Here is a 17,641-nt window from a genome sequence, read left to right on the forward strand (position 1 = left end):
AGCGATTCCTGCTATCATTCACACAGTCAGAGGGAACAAAGAACAAGCTTGAGATAACAAACTGAGCACTGAGAGGTCAGCTTCCTACCAGCCTGAGCTCTGGTCCTGTGGGTTCTCTTTGGTGTTAAAGGTGCTTTTCCCACAAATTTCGACCAGTGGGACCCTGTTTAAAAAGGGCTTGGGTTGTTGCTTGAGTGTAAGCTAACCCCAGGCTTTCCTGGACCCCTACACACAGAATTTAAGCTATGAGACTCTAGGCTTCAGTATTTTAGACAATCGAGAGTCTGTCTCTCATTACAGTTTGGCACACCTTGCCAGAACCTGCAGGGTGCTCCCCAGGAAAACTGACATTTCTACTAATTTGAAACCAAATCAAACTGGGACACTTACCGCTAAAAATCAAGGGATGTTACAGAAAATGGTCCTTTATATTTTTACGATTTCCATTTTGATTAGTTTAGACATTTTAATCATGAATGAAAGCCCTGCCCATCAACAACTGTTCTTTGTCATTCAAACAAGTGTTAGATTAATGTTATTGCTGTTCATTTGGCTCCTTATGCATCCCCTTTGATGTTTTAACTACAACAATAATGGCATCCTTGTTGAATTGTTTCCTTAGAGGAGAGAATATAAACACACAGAGGACGGGGGTCTCATCAAAGCCCAGTGGCCGTCTGTACCACAGATGTGAAGGCAAAGCCTCTACCTCTGATGCAACCACTTTCACTGCCTCTCTAATCAAGTCTGTGAACAGATCACTGATTGTTATTCTTTTAAAGTTTTTTTTTTTTTATCAGCTTTAATCTATCTAAAGGTTTTATAAATACTAACTCAGTGACATGATTTGCATACTTGTGCTTTAAAGAACTGTGGAGCTTTTGAATGCATGGTGCAACATTTGTCACTTGTTTCAGATCCGTGAACGTCAAGTCAGAGCTGTACTTCTTATTAAATACACAGAACACTTGGCATTAGCGGATGTTAGTATAGTTTATGTGCTTGTGACAATATTCTCTATCTGAGCATGAAGATGAAGAAGTCGCGCAGCAGTGAAAGACATGATGACTGACTAAGGAGAGTATTTGAGGCAGTGTGACATTATTTCTCATGTCTTATATTTAAAGTGTTTTGGGCCAGAATGCTTGACCCAAATGAACTGGATTTATGTGGTTGATTTGGAAAAAAAAAATGCCATTCTACTTAAATCTTGTATCTATTGTTGCATTTTCAAATAATGTACAGTACATTGTTCATGCATAAGCATAGGCCCAACCATTTGAGCTTATACTTACCGGTAATGGCCTTAATTCATTTCAGACAAAAAGCCTTTCATTACATTATATAACTGAAATCAGAGCAACACCTTTACCTTGACATAGATCCTCTTAAATGTAATAGCATACATTGTGTAAGAACAAATAATATGCATTTACCTCCAGTTTAATCAGAAAATAATCAAATAGCCTAGTGAACAAAGCATATCTTAAATCGGAGTTTAACAAGGCCCATGTATTCTATATAGCAAAAAACGTGTACCTTTTAGTTTGCTTTTCACATGAGTTTATATTTTGACGTAATTGTATAGCCTAAGTCAATATTTAAGAAACATACCGAACTTCTACAATCCTGTTGAGACAGTTAATATGATGAACATAATATTAAATTAGAAATGAACGCACAACGGTGCATTAAGTGCGCCTTCAATTCATTTTTTGACAAACAAAAACATCCGCAGACTAAACTACTTTTTTGTTTGTTTTTAGATTGCATCAATGGAATAAATGTTAAGCGATTAACAGCCATTATTTCCTACTCAGGCACGCCCAGCTGCGACGTCACAGGGCGGGGGACCGCAGCAGCCTTCTTGGATAGATAAGTAGCATAGGCGGTGTAGCAGCAGTGTTCGTGACTGTGGAGGACAGCAGGCAGCGTAAAATTTAAAAAAAAAGAAAAGAAGTTGCCCCGGCACCAGTATCCGTGTATTTTGAGGAAGTATCTGCGCCTTTAAGGATACTTTCAGGGTAACTTTCAACGCGCGCAATGGCTGAGAAGATTGACATGGAGGACGGGAAGGCATCCAACGGCGAGGCTCACCTCGATGAGCCGGTGACAAACGGACTGACCTGCCCGAAGAAGAGCCCGGAGCCGCTGTCAAAGAGGGTGCAGAGGATAGTGATGGCCAACCTGCTGGTGATTCTCACCGTGGCCGGGGTCATCATCGGGGTTTTTATCGGACTCGGTGTGCGCAACGTGGCGCTTAGCAGGACCCAGATCATCTACATCGGGTTCCCCGGGGAGCTGCTCATCCGGCTGCTGAAGATGATCATCATCCCTCTGGTGGTGTGCAGTCTGGTGTCGGGGGCGGCCAGCATAGACCCTAAAGCCCTGGGCAAACTTGGCGGCTGGGCCATGCTTTTCTTCTTGGTCACAACATTAATCGCGTCTTCCATTGGGGTTGTGATGGCTTTCATCCTGACGCCGGGCTCCGTGTCTATAGTCAAACCAAAGGTGCAGGGAATTGATGACGAAGTACCTGAAGCCAAAGAAGTGATAGACTCCTTTTTAGATTTAATCAGGTGAGTGACTCCCCTCCAACACTGCCTCTTTTCTTCCAAAGTGGTAAGATGTAGCCAGGTGTCGAAGTTGTTGCTCAGTAACACATAATGGCTCTCAATAAAAAAAAGAGAAAGAAACACAGCTCTCTTGACTTACACATTAAAGTAATTTAACCTTGTTTTGTGACTGTTAAAGGTAAACATTGGACGGTAGCCAAATGAAACCTGTCGCTTAATTTACCCCTTGCTGTGTGCGCTGTAATGACATTACGCAGTTGCATCAGCTCAGCTGTATTCACACGGAGGGTTAACTCACCCGGACAGAGTGCCAGTTGTCACGGGAAAGCTCAATGAAACGGCCACGGTCTTTTCTAACAATGGGCTTTACACATTTAAGTGTCTAAAATAGCGTATAGGCTGCGGTTTCTTTCACACTTTACTTGCTAAAGTTGTGTGACACTTCTCCCTCCTAAGTTGAGCTGTGATGAAACTTTGCTTTTGGGACAGCCCTGTTTGTAAAAAAAAAAAAATGTATATATAAAACCAGCACAGTTTTCTCTTCTAATGTCACTCTGTGGGTGTTTTTATGGATATTTTCATTTTGAATTGACCCCACTCATGTAGCACACTTTCTTTGGGAACACTTTATAAAGAATGGCTAAAGTAGCTCATTTGAAGACACGTGGTAGGGAGAAATGTCGTCAAACATGTCTGTGAGGAAGCTGCCCTTCAGCCTCTTACCTCTAAAGCCTTTACATTATACTGGTTGGGAAACAGTAGCCAACAGCATGTCTTTTTTTATCAGCCCTTCACATTCATGGGACATTCACAAGATGTATGCCACCTCATCCACAGACTACAGTATTAAGCATGACTAAGCAATAAATTGACTCAGACCCTAAAATAGTCAGATGTCACAAGAAAGTATTTTAAGTAACATTTTTTTTAAACAAAATAAGCTCTATGGGGTTTGTGTTTTCATTTTTTTTTTACATGTCACGTCTTTTCCCCCCAAAAAATAGATGTAGCTTATCTGAGCAAACAGCTTATTCGTTAGATAAGTCCACTAAAAAGTTGTATTCAGGCTCAACCTTTTGTAAAAAAAAACATTGCTTCAGACTGTTATGCAATGTCAGAGCTGAAAGAGTCAGAGATGTTTCCTTTGCCAAAAATAGGAAATTGGCCTGTATGTAGTATAAGCAAACTATTGTCTCCATAGTTCATTGGTCACCAACCCCCCCTTCCCCCAACCCTTGCGGATTAACATTGTTACCCTGATTTGTCTATTGGATAACAATGTCTATATTTTTGCAACAAAATGGTTCGATTTAAAAATTAAACATTAAACAGGGTTAAGCATGTTGACGTTCTGGGCATGTCTTGGGTTGGGGGAAAAAGACATCTCTGTCATAAAATGGGTAATCAAAGAGCAGAGTTACTTTTAAAATCAGTGCTACTCTCCAATTCTTTAGTTAACTGGTGTTCCTGAATGCAACACTTTAGTACTGCTGCCTAGATTTACCTACTATGGCTGGCTGCTGTAGAAGAAGGCTAAAAAAAGAAACAACCAGGAAAGTAATATTTATCTTGTGCAGGACACACACCACCATACACACACACACACACACACACACACACATTATCCTAATAGGACATCAGCAGGCAGAACCCGTGGCTCTCACGGGAGCGTGTCCGCTCAGTCGGTTTCTGGATAGTTTTGACAACAAAGACGACTTGAGACTTTGACTGAAGAGCTATTCAACAAAGTGTAATAATAGAAAGAGTGTGTGTCGTTGTTCACAGACACACACTCCTTTCTAACATGTTAGCCCAAGGATATATGTGTATACTTTCAGACTAAAGGCACTCGTACACATCCTTGTTGACATACCTTATCTCCTGTTTATGGTTTTTTAAACAGTAATACAGGTTCAGCGTTCACAGGCTCCAGCTATCAGTCACTGTGAAAGAGTCACTCGTGGATTCATTGACCATGTACAATATTTACCTTGAGCTAATGGGGAGAAATTACTTTTCAAATATTAACAACATGGTAGCCAATGTGAGACTGTCATCAATTTTTTTTTTTTGATCTGCCGGTTCAATTGTTACTTAGCAGGAAGTTTACCTTTGGTCATTCCACGTAGACCAACACAAGGTGTTCCCTGCTCTTCATGGACTGGGGAGACGTCAGAACAGTGTGTGTCTGAAAGAGTCTGCTGCTCTCAACAAAAGAAAAACACACCCAACTAATGGAGTTAAATACTAACTGTGTGTGCATTTTTGTCATACCACATTGTTTATGTTTTTTGTTTTATGATGATTTCAGAGCCAGAGATCACACTTACCTTTTAATCTTATCATCAAGTATGACCCACTTTGCTCCTTATTTGCATAAAGAAAAAAAAAGCCCACATAAAGTAAACTGAAAAGAAAAATGTAGTAAATGTCTATTCTACATTTAAGGATTGGAAACTTTATTTGTTTTCCTAAAAAGGTGTTTTACAAAGTGCTATTGCTTGTAAAAAAAAAACACAAGGAGCAGTAAAGAAGGACGTGTTACTTTTCCAGTGTGGTTGCTGCTGTTTTGAATGCCTGTAAAAATGAATAGAGGATGTCGTTTTCTCTCATTAGAGTTTAGTTTTGTACCTGTGCCAGGAATGTAGAACCCACAGAAAGGAAGGAAAAAAAAAATAAGTGGAAGAGCATACTTTGAGGTTTCAGCTCGGTATTAGTAATGTAAACTACTCCCACCAGGTTGTGATTAAAAGTTTGGAAAAAGCATTGTTTTAAGACCGTTTTAAAAATCCTGAGTCTCATAATGAAACTAAAGTCACACACTGCTTCAGTTTCTCATCTGTAGTCCTACCAGGCACTCGAAAAGATTAGTTTCATACACATTTGAATATTCCAAAAAAGTCCAACATTGACATACAATGTGACAGCCATTTGTCTCAGGGCTTTGCAGCACGACCAGCCTGTGATTCAGTAGCATGCTGCCCTACCACACAATCACATGATGTTTAATCCTGATGTTCTGATTCCATTGAAAGGGAATGAATAGTTGCAAAGAGCTTGTGAAGTTAATGCCTTATTACTCCAAATCTATTACAGAAAGCTGAGTAAAAGGGCTATCAGAGGCAACATTGGGTTGATGCGTTCTTTGAGAAACATGAATGATTCGTTGAAACATGAATCTGTATTGACATTGGGTCATATATGTAGTAGTAATGTGAAATACATTTTGAAGTTGGTCTAAGGCCATCATTTCTGGCTTCAGACCAAGAGGTCAGTGGTTGAAAATATGAGGAACTAGCGTTGTAGTTTCACCCCGCTAACCCCTACAGCTTCCAGTGACGCAAAAATCGTCATTTTGCGTCACTGGAAGCTCCTTTTCAGACTTAGAAATACAGAAGATTTCCCATCTCATGGAAAAATGAGGGCGGGATGCAAGACCATTCAAAAATACTACCAGGTTTCTAATGATACAAAGCCAAATGCAAATAGATAAAGTATCCCTTTGAGCAACAAGAAATGGTGGAATGAAAACAAAATATTAAAGTCTCTGTTATTGCCACCTGATCGACCTTGTGATGTTTGAATTATATCTGATGCACGGCAGGCATAGATGTTGTCTTTATATTAAAACCTGTGATAGACTTCTATAGAATATTTTTTTTTTTTTATTGGTTAGGCTTGACGTAGTAATGTGACCCAAAGCTGCTTGGTATTTGATTTGAACTCTTCGATGTGGTGAAAAAAGTTCAGACTTTAAAGACGTAAGAACCCAACTCTTTGTAATTATTTTGCCACGAATGTGTCCTTGCCTTGCCCCTTTATGCATACAAGTGGTCGGGTTGGTCTGTGTGCAGACAAAGGAAGAACCAAACAAAGAGCAGTGACTTATTTATTACATAAATGACATACCAAATATGTGATCTCTCCCCTTTCAGTTACAGCTACATCTCTTTAAATGGCACATTGTACTCACTGAGAACAGCAATTTAAAGTATTGTTTTTTTTCCCCTTCCTCACCACAGGAACATCTTCCCCTCTAATCTAGTGTCTGCCGCCTTTCAGTCAGTGAGTACTACAGCTTGATTGTATGATTTTTACCAAATGATCAGTTGAAATTGAAGAGGACATATTTAGATGTGATGTCGCCATGAAATTAACTTATTTTCTTTCCTCCCCAGTATGCAACTAGTTACAAGCTGGTGACAAAAAATGGCACAGATGGAACCCTGAATGTCACAGTGGAGAGGGTGTGTAACATAAATTGCCCAGTTATTCACTTGAAAAATACCACGTATTATGTTTTTGTTTGTCCTGACTTTTTATATCATGCACTTGTGTGTGTGTGTGTGTGTGTGTGTGTGTGTGTGTGTGTGTGTGTGTGTGTGTGTGTGTGTGTGTGTGTGTGTGTGTGTGTGTGTGTGTGTGTGTGTGTGTGTGTGTGTGTGTGTGTGTGTGTGTGTGTGTGTGTGTGTGTGTGTGTGTGTGTGTGTGTGTGTGTGTGTGTGTGTGTGTGTGTGTGTGTGTGTGTGTGTGTGTGTGTGTGTGTGTGTGTGTGTGTGTGTGTGTGTCTAGGTGCCCTTTGGTATTGACCAGGACGGCATGAACATTCTGGGTCTGGTAGTGTTTGCCATTGTGTTTGGCGTTGCTTTAAGGAAGCTGGGAGAGGAAGGAGAGATCCTCATCAAGTTTTTCAACTCCTTCAACGAGGCCACCATGGTGTTGGTGTCCTGGATCATGTGGTAAGACAGGCTTGTGATTTTCTTGGTTAGGTGTGCTTGGAATAGAATCAGTATGAAGCTAACTGCTGAATACAGGCTATTTTCTAGAATCATAATAATCTACAGTAATGCTCTGTTCTCTTCCTGTCTCTGCAGGTATGCCTATTGGTATCATGTTCCTTGTAGCTGGTAAGATCGTGGAGATGGAGGACGTCGGCACTCTGTTTGCCAGTCTGGGAAAATATATCGCCTGTTGCATCATCGGACATGCTGTCCACGGCTTTCTAGTGCTGCCAGCTATCTACTTCATTATTACAAGGAAGAACCCGTACACCTTCCTCTGGGGGATTTTCACTGCTCTGGCTACAGCCTTCGGAACGAGCTCCAGGTAGTCAACTCGCTGCGTCTCCCAGATACACAAATGTTTGTTCTCCCTGCTTGTTAAATATCAAATACTGAGGTTCTGCTGTTCTAAATCACACACTTTCCTCTCTGCAAACAAAAATGTGCATACCTTTCACTTCAATATGCTCACATATTTCTTTTTCCCTGTTTCTCAGCTCTGCCACTCTGCCCCTGATGATGAAGTGCGTGGAGGAAAATAACGGCGTATCCAAGCACATCAGCCGCTTCATCCTTCCCATCGGAGCAACAGTCAACATGGACGGAGCCGCTCTCTTCCAGTGTGTGGCTGCGGTTTTCATCGCTCAGCTGAACAACGTTTCTCTTAACTTCATCCAAGTCATTACCATCCTGTGAGTCACTTAGCTACTGAAACACGTCCGCAGTTACACAACTAGGTCTAGGTCCTTTTTGTAAAACAGAAAGTACAATGTTTAATTTTGAACTGTGACATCTTCCCTCTGAATGTTTTAGTGTTACAGCAACAGCCTCCAGTGTAGGAGCTGCAGGTATACCTGCTGGAGGCGTGTTGACTCTCGCAATCATCCTGGAGGCAGTAGGTCTGCCAACCAATGACATCTCTCTCATCCTCGCTGTTGACTGGCTTGTGTGAGTACAATTCATGTGTTTAATATGGATATAGATCATCACAGTAATTGTAATTTTCCAATTATTGAGTCCAAAATGACTATTTTCCCTGACATCTACACTTCCACAATTTCCATCCATATGCAGTACCTTAGTAGTGAAGTCTTTCAATGATTAACAGACTTTTTGTGATCATGAAATCAGACATTTGATTTCATGATCACAAAAAGTCTGTTAATCATTGAAAGACTTCACTACTAAGGTATTAAAAAAAAAAAAAATTATCATAGAATTGATATGAAATTGTGTTTTTTATTGTCAAGGAAATTGATGGAGAATGTGAATATTGTGTGGTAAATTCTCCCAATAACATTTCCAAAAAGGCCTTGAATTACAAAGGTTTTAACAAAACATGAATTTTATTTGGATAAAGAAGTGCTCCTAAGAGGTACTCCTCAGGGCACTGAACTCCCTTTAAAGCTCCTGATAAAAGTTGGAAGTGCAGAAACTGTTGATACATTTCAGTAACATAAGCTAACTTTGTGTTCAACGGAGACTAAACATTCTACTTTGATTATTACAGCTGCTGTGCAAGTATAAAACTGCTGCTATGAGACTTGGGGTGTACATCTTACTGCTCAATGACTCTTTGAGATCAGTACTAACACGTTTGTTAAATATCTTAACAGTAAATGTAAATTTGTTGTCCCGCAGTGACCGTACCTGCACAGTGCTGAATGTAGAGGGCGATGCCTTTGGAGCCGGGCTCCTGCAGTTCTTTGTGGACCGCACTTCAAAACAAGAAGAAGGAACAGAGCTGAGCGACGTCCGGCTGGAGGGGGAACCATCAGCCGCTGCCCCTGAGCACTCCCCCCTTATTGAGAAGCGAGGTGGACATGACAGTGCAGACGCTCCAAAGACAGTCCTGTCCGAGTCTGTCATGTAATCCAGCTGCTGACAACATCAACAACAATCCTCTCACTTATTTGACACTCCTATCAGCCACAACCTGAGGTACAGGCCACCTTTTTTTTTACCCTCTTTCTCAGCCCTGATGGAAAGGGTCTGTGAGAGACGATGAGTATAGACATTTTAAGAACTGTGCAAACAAACAATCTTTCTTCAAACCTTTCCTGGGATGAGGGCAATAAGAACTGGGGGGGGGGGGGGGGGCAATTAAAATCCATATTTTATGCAGTAACTTTTTCTTCCGTTTTGAGGAATTAGAACATTGAAAGGCTGCTGTCTTTAATCAAAGTGCGTCCTCATCAATTTTTAATGTCAGAATTGTATCATGTAAAAACTCAATTTATTGTTGTGTGTGTGTGTGTGTACATCCACTTTGATGTCCAGTTGATGACTAGACCAGTTAAAATAAGCAATAATGTTGGATGGGTTACAAGCAGAAGTGATGTTGCATTGAAATATATTGAGGAAATTTAAGATATATGGTCATATTCATCTGTGGCACTCTGTTACTTGTGTGTGTACACTTCCAATCCTATCAGGTCTTATTAAGTGAAGCTCTGGTCTTCACCATTCGGCCAGTTTTCCTGTTAATTTAAAACTTTAGACCTACTTTGAGCTGCTGAGCTCGGTCTGTTAGCAAGAAATTTCCATATTTTCCCTCTGTTACCCAAAAACTTCAAAATGTTTGTCACTTTATTTTTTAATCAATCTTTTCAGATTATATAAATTGTCATTACACATGATTTTGGGCACTTTCATGCACATTATATCTAATGTTTTTGAACTATAGATCTTCAATATGATCAGACATCAGTTTGATTATAATGTGTATGAATGAAACTGGCTATGATGATGTGTCTATGGCTGAACACTTTTCTCCGGGAATTCAGAGCAATTCTTCCACCTGTAACCAGGGTCTGGTTGGGCTTTGCGGCGCTGTAAATTTCTAATCCGTAGAGTCCAGGTTTGGCTTTTGACATCTCAGCCTATTTTCAAAGTCTTCGTTGGTTTTTAGACCTAACTAGAAACTCAGACAACAAAAGACTGGAAGACCGTTTAGTCCTTTAAAAAGAGGCCCAGACTTTGTGCTGACTCCTTGGCCTGAGCGAAATGTGGCTTATGATAAAAAGCACGACAATATTTCCTATATTATATATTTCCTTCAGTTTTTTTTTTAGAGCTTTTATCAGTCTGTTATTGAATCTGCTGTTACTCCATGTCAATGTCCTTCTCTACAATGCCTCATTATGAGGAATAGCATTATAGTTGTTACCGGTTCTCAAGATTGTATTTATACTCTAAAGCACACTTTTCTAATGTCAATAACGTCCCAAGGCTTGAATGAAGGAACTTTTCCCCAGGGATTCAAAATATGCATGAACACAGACCGACCTCGCAGCGTTTGTGCCTCTTCACGTGGATCATAACCTCAGGTTTAACTATGGCTTGAAGACTGCTCCTTAATATTCTGAGACCAAAAAAAAATCACATCATCTCTGCACAAAGAAAGGACACCGTTGAACTCCTGTTAGAATTGAATGACATTTCCAGGGAGATATTTGACTCGTGTTGATACACTGTGTAGGTCCCAGCATCACAGAAAAAAAAAAAAGCACAGATGGGTATGAAAGGCACAGTCTGTCGCAGCAAGGAGACTTATTTCATGTGTAAAGTGATGTGTGGGGTATAAAATGTTACAACTTAAACCTTTTAATGTTCTTGCTGTGAAGGCCAGAATCATGAAATTCTAGTTGTATGGGCTTTAGGCCTTGTGTCATAGTTGACCTATCCGATTAATGTTTGTAGTTAATCATATTTATTTCCCTAATCAGAATCCAAAGATTTTGTCAAGCCAATGTTTCAACATGTAAGCAACTCCATTTTTTTTCAGTCTTCATGTGCTAACTGCTTGGTGAATGCGTTTTTTTTATTTTATTTTAATTTTTATTATTTCTATGTTCATTTTGGGTCTTGCTCTTATTTGTGTCTTTTGGGTCTGAGTCTACTGTAGGCTTCTTGGTGCCAGGTGCTTCAATTTGGTGATTTTTCTTTAGTTTAGGAAACCACACACACCCTGGAGAATGTGTGTGATGAGTTGTATTGACTGTATCCTAAAGCAATCCTATTCTCAAATGCATCATATGCGTTTATTGTAACATGAACTGTACAGTTGCACTACAGAATGTTTATATCTTCCATCCATATCACGTTTAAAGCTTTAAACTCCACCATACAACAGGGGTCAAAAGAAATACGACATGAACATTTATTATCTTTTCAGTGCGTTCAAATTTATATTCTTTGCCATCTTTATTTTGTGCTAGATCTGCACTATTTCCCATGATGGTAATAAATGAAATCAATGTGTGCTTAATCACTTTCACAGTTTTATGTTATGAGACCATGCAAAAAGGGTGAATAATATCCTCCAAACGGCGGCAGTGCTGCAGATTCCTCTGAATGCCTTTTCGGTACAAGATGTCAACATTCCTCTGAGATCTTTCACCATTTGGATGTCTATCTGGTTTGATCATAGTGTGTGTGTGTGTGTCGTCTGCATATGGTAGCTGTAACAATGTTATTAAAGTGGAGCTCTGTTTCAACAAACACGGTTGCACTCTGAATATACTGTCCAGAGGATTTAAAAAATAAAGGCCTTTTTTATTATACATGTCTGTTACTTTTTGTTCTGTTTAAGACTTAAATGCAGCGCTGCAGTCAAAGTCAGAAGCGCTTGTGGCTGCGTGTGTAGATACATTATGTTGCAGTCAGTCATCTTCAGATTTCGTCACATGTAAGAGGGGAGACATATTTAAAATGCACTGAGGCCCTCAGTGTTCTTGCATCCGAAAATAACCACTTGTTTGAATTGTATCTTGATGCCTATCTAATTACCAGGCCATTCATGAACAAGGATATCCTAAGGCTAAGAGAAAAAACAAACAGCATTAAGATTGTGATACATGCTGCACCAACAGGTGAAAGGTAGCTTAAACATGCAGAGGAACTTCTGCATTTCTGCATGGATTGAATGAGAACCTATTTCACATCACTGGGGGGAGGAGGGGGGGGGGGAGGGGGGGAGGTTATCCTCAACAAGCAAGCTGCATTACTGTGAAGCTAAATTCCTGTGTCCTGTCATAAAGTCCTCCCCCCCCTCTGGGTTCTTGCCATATGGCTGAACCCACAAACTGCATTTGACAGCATGGACTCAGCTGAGACTAACTGGGTGTCTTGTGCCACCTAGTGTTAAAAAAAAGTTATAACCTGTATTGTACATTACCGTCTTTTTTTTACAACAGATTCTACTCATTCTCCCACAGTTCTCCAATCAAATTACTACCATAATCTGTATCCACTTCTTTATTTAACCAGTTCATGAGACGGAGTGACATCTTGATACATCACGCACAAGTAAGAACATTACAGGAAACATGTCGGACCTAGAGGCGCTGGTGCTTAATTTAAATTCTATTCCAATAAATACATCATGGTCGCTCAGTAGTTATATATATATATATATATATATATATATGTGATTGCACAGAGGGTAAATATCAATTTACACATTCAGTCATAGTTTTATGTTTCTAACTGAATACTAAGGCGCAGTAGAGCAACATTTCAGCCTGTCCTTATGCGAACAATAACAAAGAGTACCACAGTGTGTTTCTCATTTCCCCATGTGGAGATTACTCACATTATTACAGCTGCCAGGGACCAAATTAGTGTACAAATAATGAATTCATTAATATACTGTGCAAAAACTGATAGAATGAATGTAACATTCAAAGACATTTGTGCGAAACCACATCATTTTAAATAATTTTGCACAAAACCTTAAATCCTGCTTAAGGTCATGTACACGGCAGCTTGTAACAAGAATCATTTGAAGGTCTATATAATTTAAAGAAGTCATTATACCCCTCTGTAGAACACTTGCAGATTGAGCACACTCGTACCTTAACCAGTCTTTGATTGATATAGATGCATGATGGAGACGCACTAGCATACAGATATTTTGGTAAAATGAATCATCTCAGTTATAAATCTTATTATATTAGACCTCATTAGATTTTACGCAACTTTTTTAGGCAGTTCCTCAGAAAAAAAAGAGAAAAACAAGTTCAGGTAAAAATCTGTGTTGTTTGGTAAACAAAGTCAGTATGAAGTTTAAAAGTTTCTGAGTCTCTATCATGCGGCTCATAATTTGCTTCTGTCCAGCCTTTTTTTCATAGGGTTAGGATACTGAGGGTTCTCAATAACTCCCTCTCCAAACTTGAGCTCCAAGAAGGCTCTGTGGTTGTTGGGGGCCGAGGCAGTGACGCCGGCAAACGTCATTGGCACCAGCGGCTGCAGGAAGTGTTCCGGGAACTCCACGTCTTGCTTGTGCTCGATCCATGTGTCTTTGGTCATGACGCCGTTGCGTGCATAGAACGGCCACAGATCAACGTGCAGGTGGTTGGCCTCGCTGTACTGGACTCTGTAGAAATCTCCTTCCACTGCACGCTCCCACACATAGCCATTAGCATCTACGAGGGAGCCCGAGTCCAGGCTTTTCAGGTGATCACAGTTGGGTATATCCTCCAGGTAGATGCCTAAATCTACATCATAATCCCAGGGGATGATGTCCTGATGGCGGACAGCACCAAGCAGAGTCCCACCCTCGAGCCAGTAGCGTACACCTGAGGTCTCCAGGATGTTGATGACATACTTGGCAGTTTCTCTCAGACCTCGCAGGCAGCAGGGCGGCGTCCAGCGATCCAGATAAAGGTAGTCTGGAGTGTCATCTTGCACTGTGCCAAAGCAACGTGATGTCTCTTTACTGCAGCCATACCACTGTTCCTTCCCATCAGGCAGAAGGAGGCGCTTCAAACCGAAGCTCCTCATGAGCTTTCCAGTTGCCTCCTTGAGCCGAGTGTCAGCCTTCCACTGGTTGTGAGCGGAGCTGAAGAGTGGACGGTGGTTTGCAGAGAAACAGGGGCTCTCCAGCAGCTTCACCTTCCAGCCTCTCAGGGCAGTTTGGACGAAAAGCGAGGAGAAAAGGGGCCGCCCCAGAGGCACCGAGAGGTTAAAAAGATCCTCAGTGCGAATGAGGATGATCGCATCTCCTTGCAAAGCCGTGCACACACTTCCGCTGCTCCCAGACGCAGCAGGGGAGTAGGTGGCTGTCCACTCTCTGAGATTCACCCGCAGGTGGAGGCATTGCACGGCAGATCGAGCCAGCACAGGTGCAGCAACCAACCTCACAGGTCCCCCACCCTCACCTTCGAGTTCCCTGATCAGCCTCTCTATAGACCGCGGTTGCTCCAACTCCGCCCCATCAGGCACCAACAGCACGAACTCAGTCTGAACGTGGAACTCTGGCCTGTGAGCTTGAGGCGGCTGCTCTGGGCTCGGGGAAAGCACTAAGAGCCGCACCCCCTCCGGAAGTGCCAGGGGAGGGTACGGATTTGTGTCGGCAACAGCCAAAAATGGAATCTCAGGTCTCTGGCGGAGGAAAGAATTAGCCACGTCCCCAACATAATTCTCAAAGTGTTCAAACTCCCGAAGAAGAACTGTGACACGCGGGCTGCGACTGTGCCCCTCAACTCCTATCCCTCCACGCTCACCTCCAGCTCCAACTAGAGCCCCAAGGCCTCCCCCTAGACCAGAGGCTGGTAGGGCAGCCCTCCTTGTACCCCTGCCAAGTTCCTTCCTCTTTTCCATCATTTGCTGTTGTGCTCTGGATACATAGTAGAGGATGAGGAGGTTGAGGACGATGGCGCCAGTTAACAGGCCCTGACAGAGACTGATACGCATGGCAACCAATGCTAACCTTCCAGTTTCTCCCTGGAGAAAATTTTCAGTTTCAATAAAGGAATAAATTTGTTAGGCTTAGATCTGTACTGGTGCTACAGTGGAGAAATTAGGTATGGACAAACTGTGAAAGAGAGAGAGAGAGAGAGAGAGAGAAACACAAGATCAAAATCTCAAATGTTCAAAACATAAAAACACCTAGACTGCAATTCTATGCTACTTTAAAAAGCCTACTTTGATTTAAATAACTAACAATGCACTGATTTATCCAATCCATGACAATTTGTTATTTTATTTGTAAGTTTATTTCAATATTTCAATCATCGACAAACAAAACCAGTATACAAACATAATCTCAAATCTTGAATGAAAAATAATCTTATTTAATCTGCCCCTCTTTCACAAGTCATTAAATAACAAAACACAAAACATGACTTTTAACACAACACCAAGAAAACAAAGCATATCTCCGTGCAAGGTTTGAATTAAAGGCACATAGCAAGCAGCATTATGAATCATTTAAATGGTTGTGTGGTCAAGTAAAGTGCACAGCTCACCTTGGACTTCCGTCTGATTCCTCATGACACAACCATCAGCATGGTACAGTCTGTAATATCATGCATTAGCCATAAAATGACAAGCTTCAGCAACGTTAAGCTCATTAACCTTGTTGTAATGTACTTTGTTTTCATGGTGGTCAATCACAGCAAGCTGCACTAGAACGGAAGCAAATCTGACTAAATCGGTATGAGAAAAACACGGTTTAGTCTATATTGTATTCCTATATGTGTGCGGTTTTGTTTGAAATCGGGTTTCAACATTTTATGAAGAAATCCACGGCTTAATCCACACAAATCGCATCAGAATATATGTTATTAGTATTTAGCTTATCACAAGCTCGACTATTTATTTACCCAAACTGTACGAATTCACCATCAAGCTATCACGCTGCCGTCCTTGTTGCCCGCAGCAACAAACAGAAAGACATCCGGTTAAGGCCCTTCGAAACAAAAGGACAATTTTCAAAATAAAACCTTCCAAGAATTTTTTTTTCAACGACGTGTTACATAATTTGGAAATGGTTTGCGCTCCACAGAGTCGTTTCATTCATACTTGTAAACATGGTCAACTTTGTGGTGTAAGTTTTGAAAATAATTCATAATATTTTGTGAAGCTTTGTTATGGAAACGAGTTTTCCGCAAGCCCAATTAGAGACCTGCGTCAAAACTCTGGTGGTATGCACAAATGAATTGTTCAATCAGTTGAACTAAAGAACTGCATGTCCAAGGAATAGTTCGGGTACTCAGAAGGGTACAGTATTACTCAATGCAGACTGTCAGACTGCATCCAGGAGGGAGCCCGGAGTCGAGACCGTCAGCAGTCAGCACGACCCCCCAGTTCAGAGAAGCCTGGATATAAAATAAAATACGTAAGTACAGCATACAATCTGACTTCATATAACCCGAATTATATCTAAGGATCTAGTCATCAAGTATGCATAACCCTCGCAGAAGCAGCACAGACTAAACCCAGAAACAAATGATCTACCTATTAAAATCACGGTCACTCTATATCATGGCGATTATTTTCAGTTCCAAACACTGGTGTATATTCCTTTACTGTCGTCCATCATCCCTGCTGACAAAATGGCAGGAAATGAACTTCCCTATCGACATGTTTGTGTATTACAGCAAACATGGACCTTTATTTGTCACCCACACTGGGCTTTTCCAGCAAACACAAGAGGAGGGAAACAGATCCGGGATATACAAAATAAGAGCCGAAAAACAAATCGGTAAAATCAATCAATCAGTCAGTCAGTCAATCAACCAATTTTTATTTGTATAGCGTCAACTCATAACAAGTGTTATCTCGAGACACTTTACAAAAAGCAGGTAAAATACCTTACTCTTTGTCTGTTAACATTACAAAAGAGCAGGTAAAAAGACCTTACTCATTGTTATTTTACAAAAAGCAGGTAAAAGACCTTACTCATTGTTATGTTACAAAAAGCAGGTAAAAGACCTTACTCATTGTTATGTTACAAAAAGCAGGTAAAAGACCTTACTCATTGTTATGTTACAAAAAGCAGGTAAAAGACCTTACTTATTGCTATATTACAAAAAGCAGGTAAAAGACCTTACTCATTGTTATGTTACAAAAAGCAGGTAAAAGACCTTACTTATTGCTATATTACAAAAAGCAGGTAAAAGACCTTACTTATTGTTATGTTTTAAAAAGCAGGTAAAAAGACCTTACTTATTGTTATGTTACAAAAAAGCAGGTAAAAGACAAAATAAGAGCCGAAAAAAAAAAATCGGTAAAATCAATCAATCAGTCAGTCAATCAACCAATTTTTATTTGTATAGCGTCAACTCATAACAAGTGTTATCTCGAGACACTTTACAAAAAGCAGGTAAAATACCTTACTCTTTGTCTGTTAACATTACAAAAGAGCAGGTAAAAAGACCTTACTCATTGTTATGTTATAAAAAGCAGGTAAAAATACCTTACTTATTGCTATGTTACAAAGATGCTTATTTTGACTGATAGACATATTAAAGTCACATTAATGTGTAAACAAATCAA

At 40.6% G+C, this 17,641-nt stretch overlaps 2 protein-coding genes across 3 annotated transcripts; one reads left to right on the top strand and one right to left on the bottom strand.

Annotated features, from left to right (window-relative positions):
* The first annotated feature begins 1,798 nt into the window (after positions 1 to 1,798).
* On the top strand, positions 1,799 to 11,922 carry slc1a5 (solute carrier family 1 member 5). The gene is made up of 8 exons (XM_065960614.1): positions 1,799 to 2,579; positions 6,599 to 6,641; positions 6,755 to 6,823; positions 7,149 to 7,318; positions 7,452 to 7,682; positions 7,855 to 8,049; positions 8,171 to 8,305; positions 8,999 to 11,922. The coding sequence occupies exons 1-8, from the start codon at positions 2,044 to 2,046 to the stop codon at positions 9,228 to 9,230; spliced, it is 1,611 nt and encodes a 536-aa protein (XP_065816686.1). The 5' UTR covers positions 1,799 to 2,043; the 3' UTR covers positions 9,231 to 11,922.
* A 679-nt stretch (positions 11,923 to 12,601) lies between these two features.
* Positions 12,602 to 16,834, bottom strand: fkrp (fukutin related protein). 2 transcript variants are annotated; one of them, XM_029278360.2, is made up of 3 exons: positions 16,601 to 16,834; positions 15,967 to 16,461; positions 12,602 to 15,176 (listed from the first exon to the last, which is right to left on the bottom strand). In XM_029278360.2, exon 3 carries the CDS (start codon positions 15,053 to 15,055, stop codon positions 13,457 to 13,459), a length of 1,599 nt encoding a protein of 532 aa, XP_029134193.2. In that variant the 5' UTR covers positions 15,056 to 15,176; positions 15,967 to 16,461; positions 16,601 to 16,834; the 3' UTR covers positions 12,602 to 13,456. The 2 variants fall into 2 exon arrangements, with proteins under 2 accessions (XP_029134193.2, XP_020494978.2); XM_020639322.3 differs by having other exon boundaries at positions 15,610 to 16,461.
* Positions 16,835 to 17,641: the final 807 nt, after the last annotated feature.

The sequence above is a fragment of the Labrus bergylta genome, chromosome 11 (assembly GCF_963930695.1).
Source record: "Labrus bergylta chromosome 11, fLabBer1.1, whole genome shotgun sequence".
Lineage (NCBI taxonomy): Eukaryota > Metazoa > Chordata > Actinopteri > Labriformes > Labridae > Labrus > Labrus bergylta.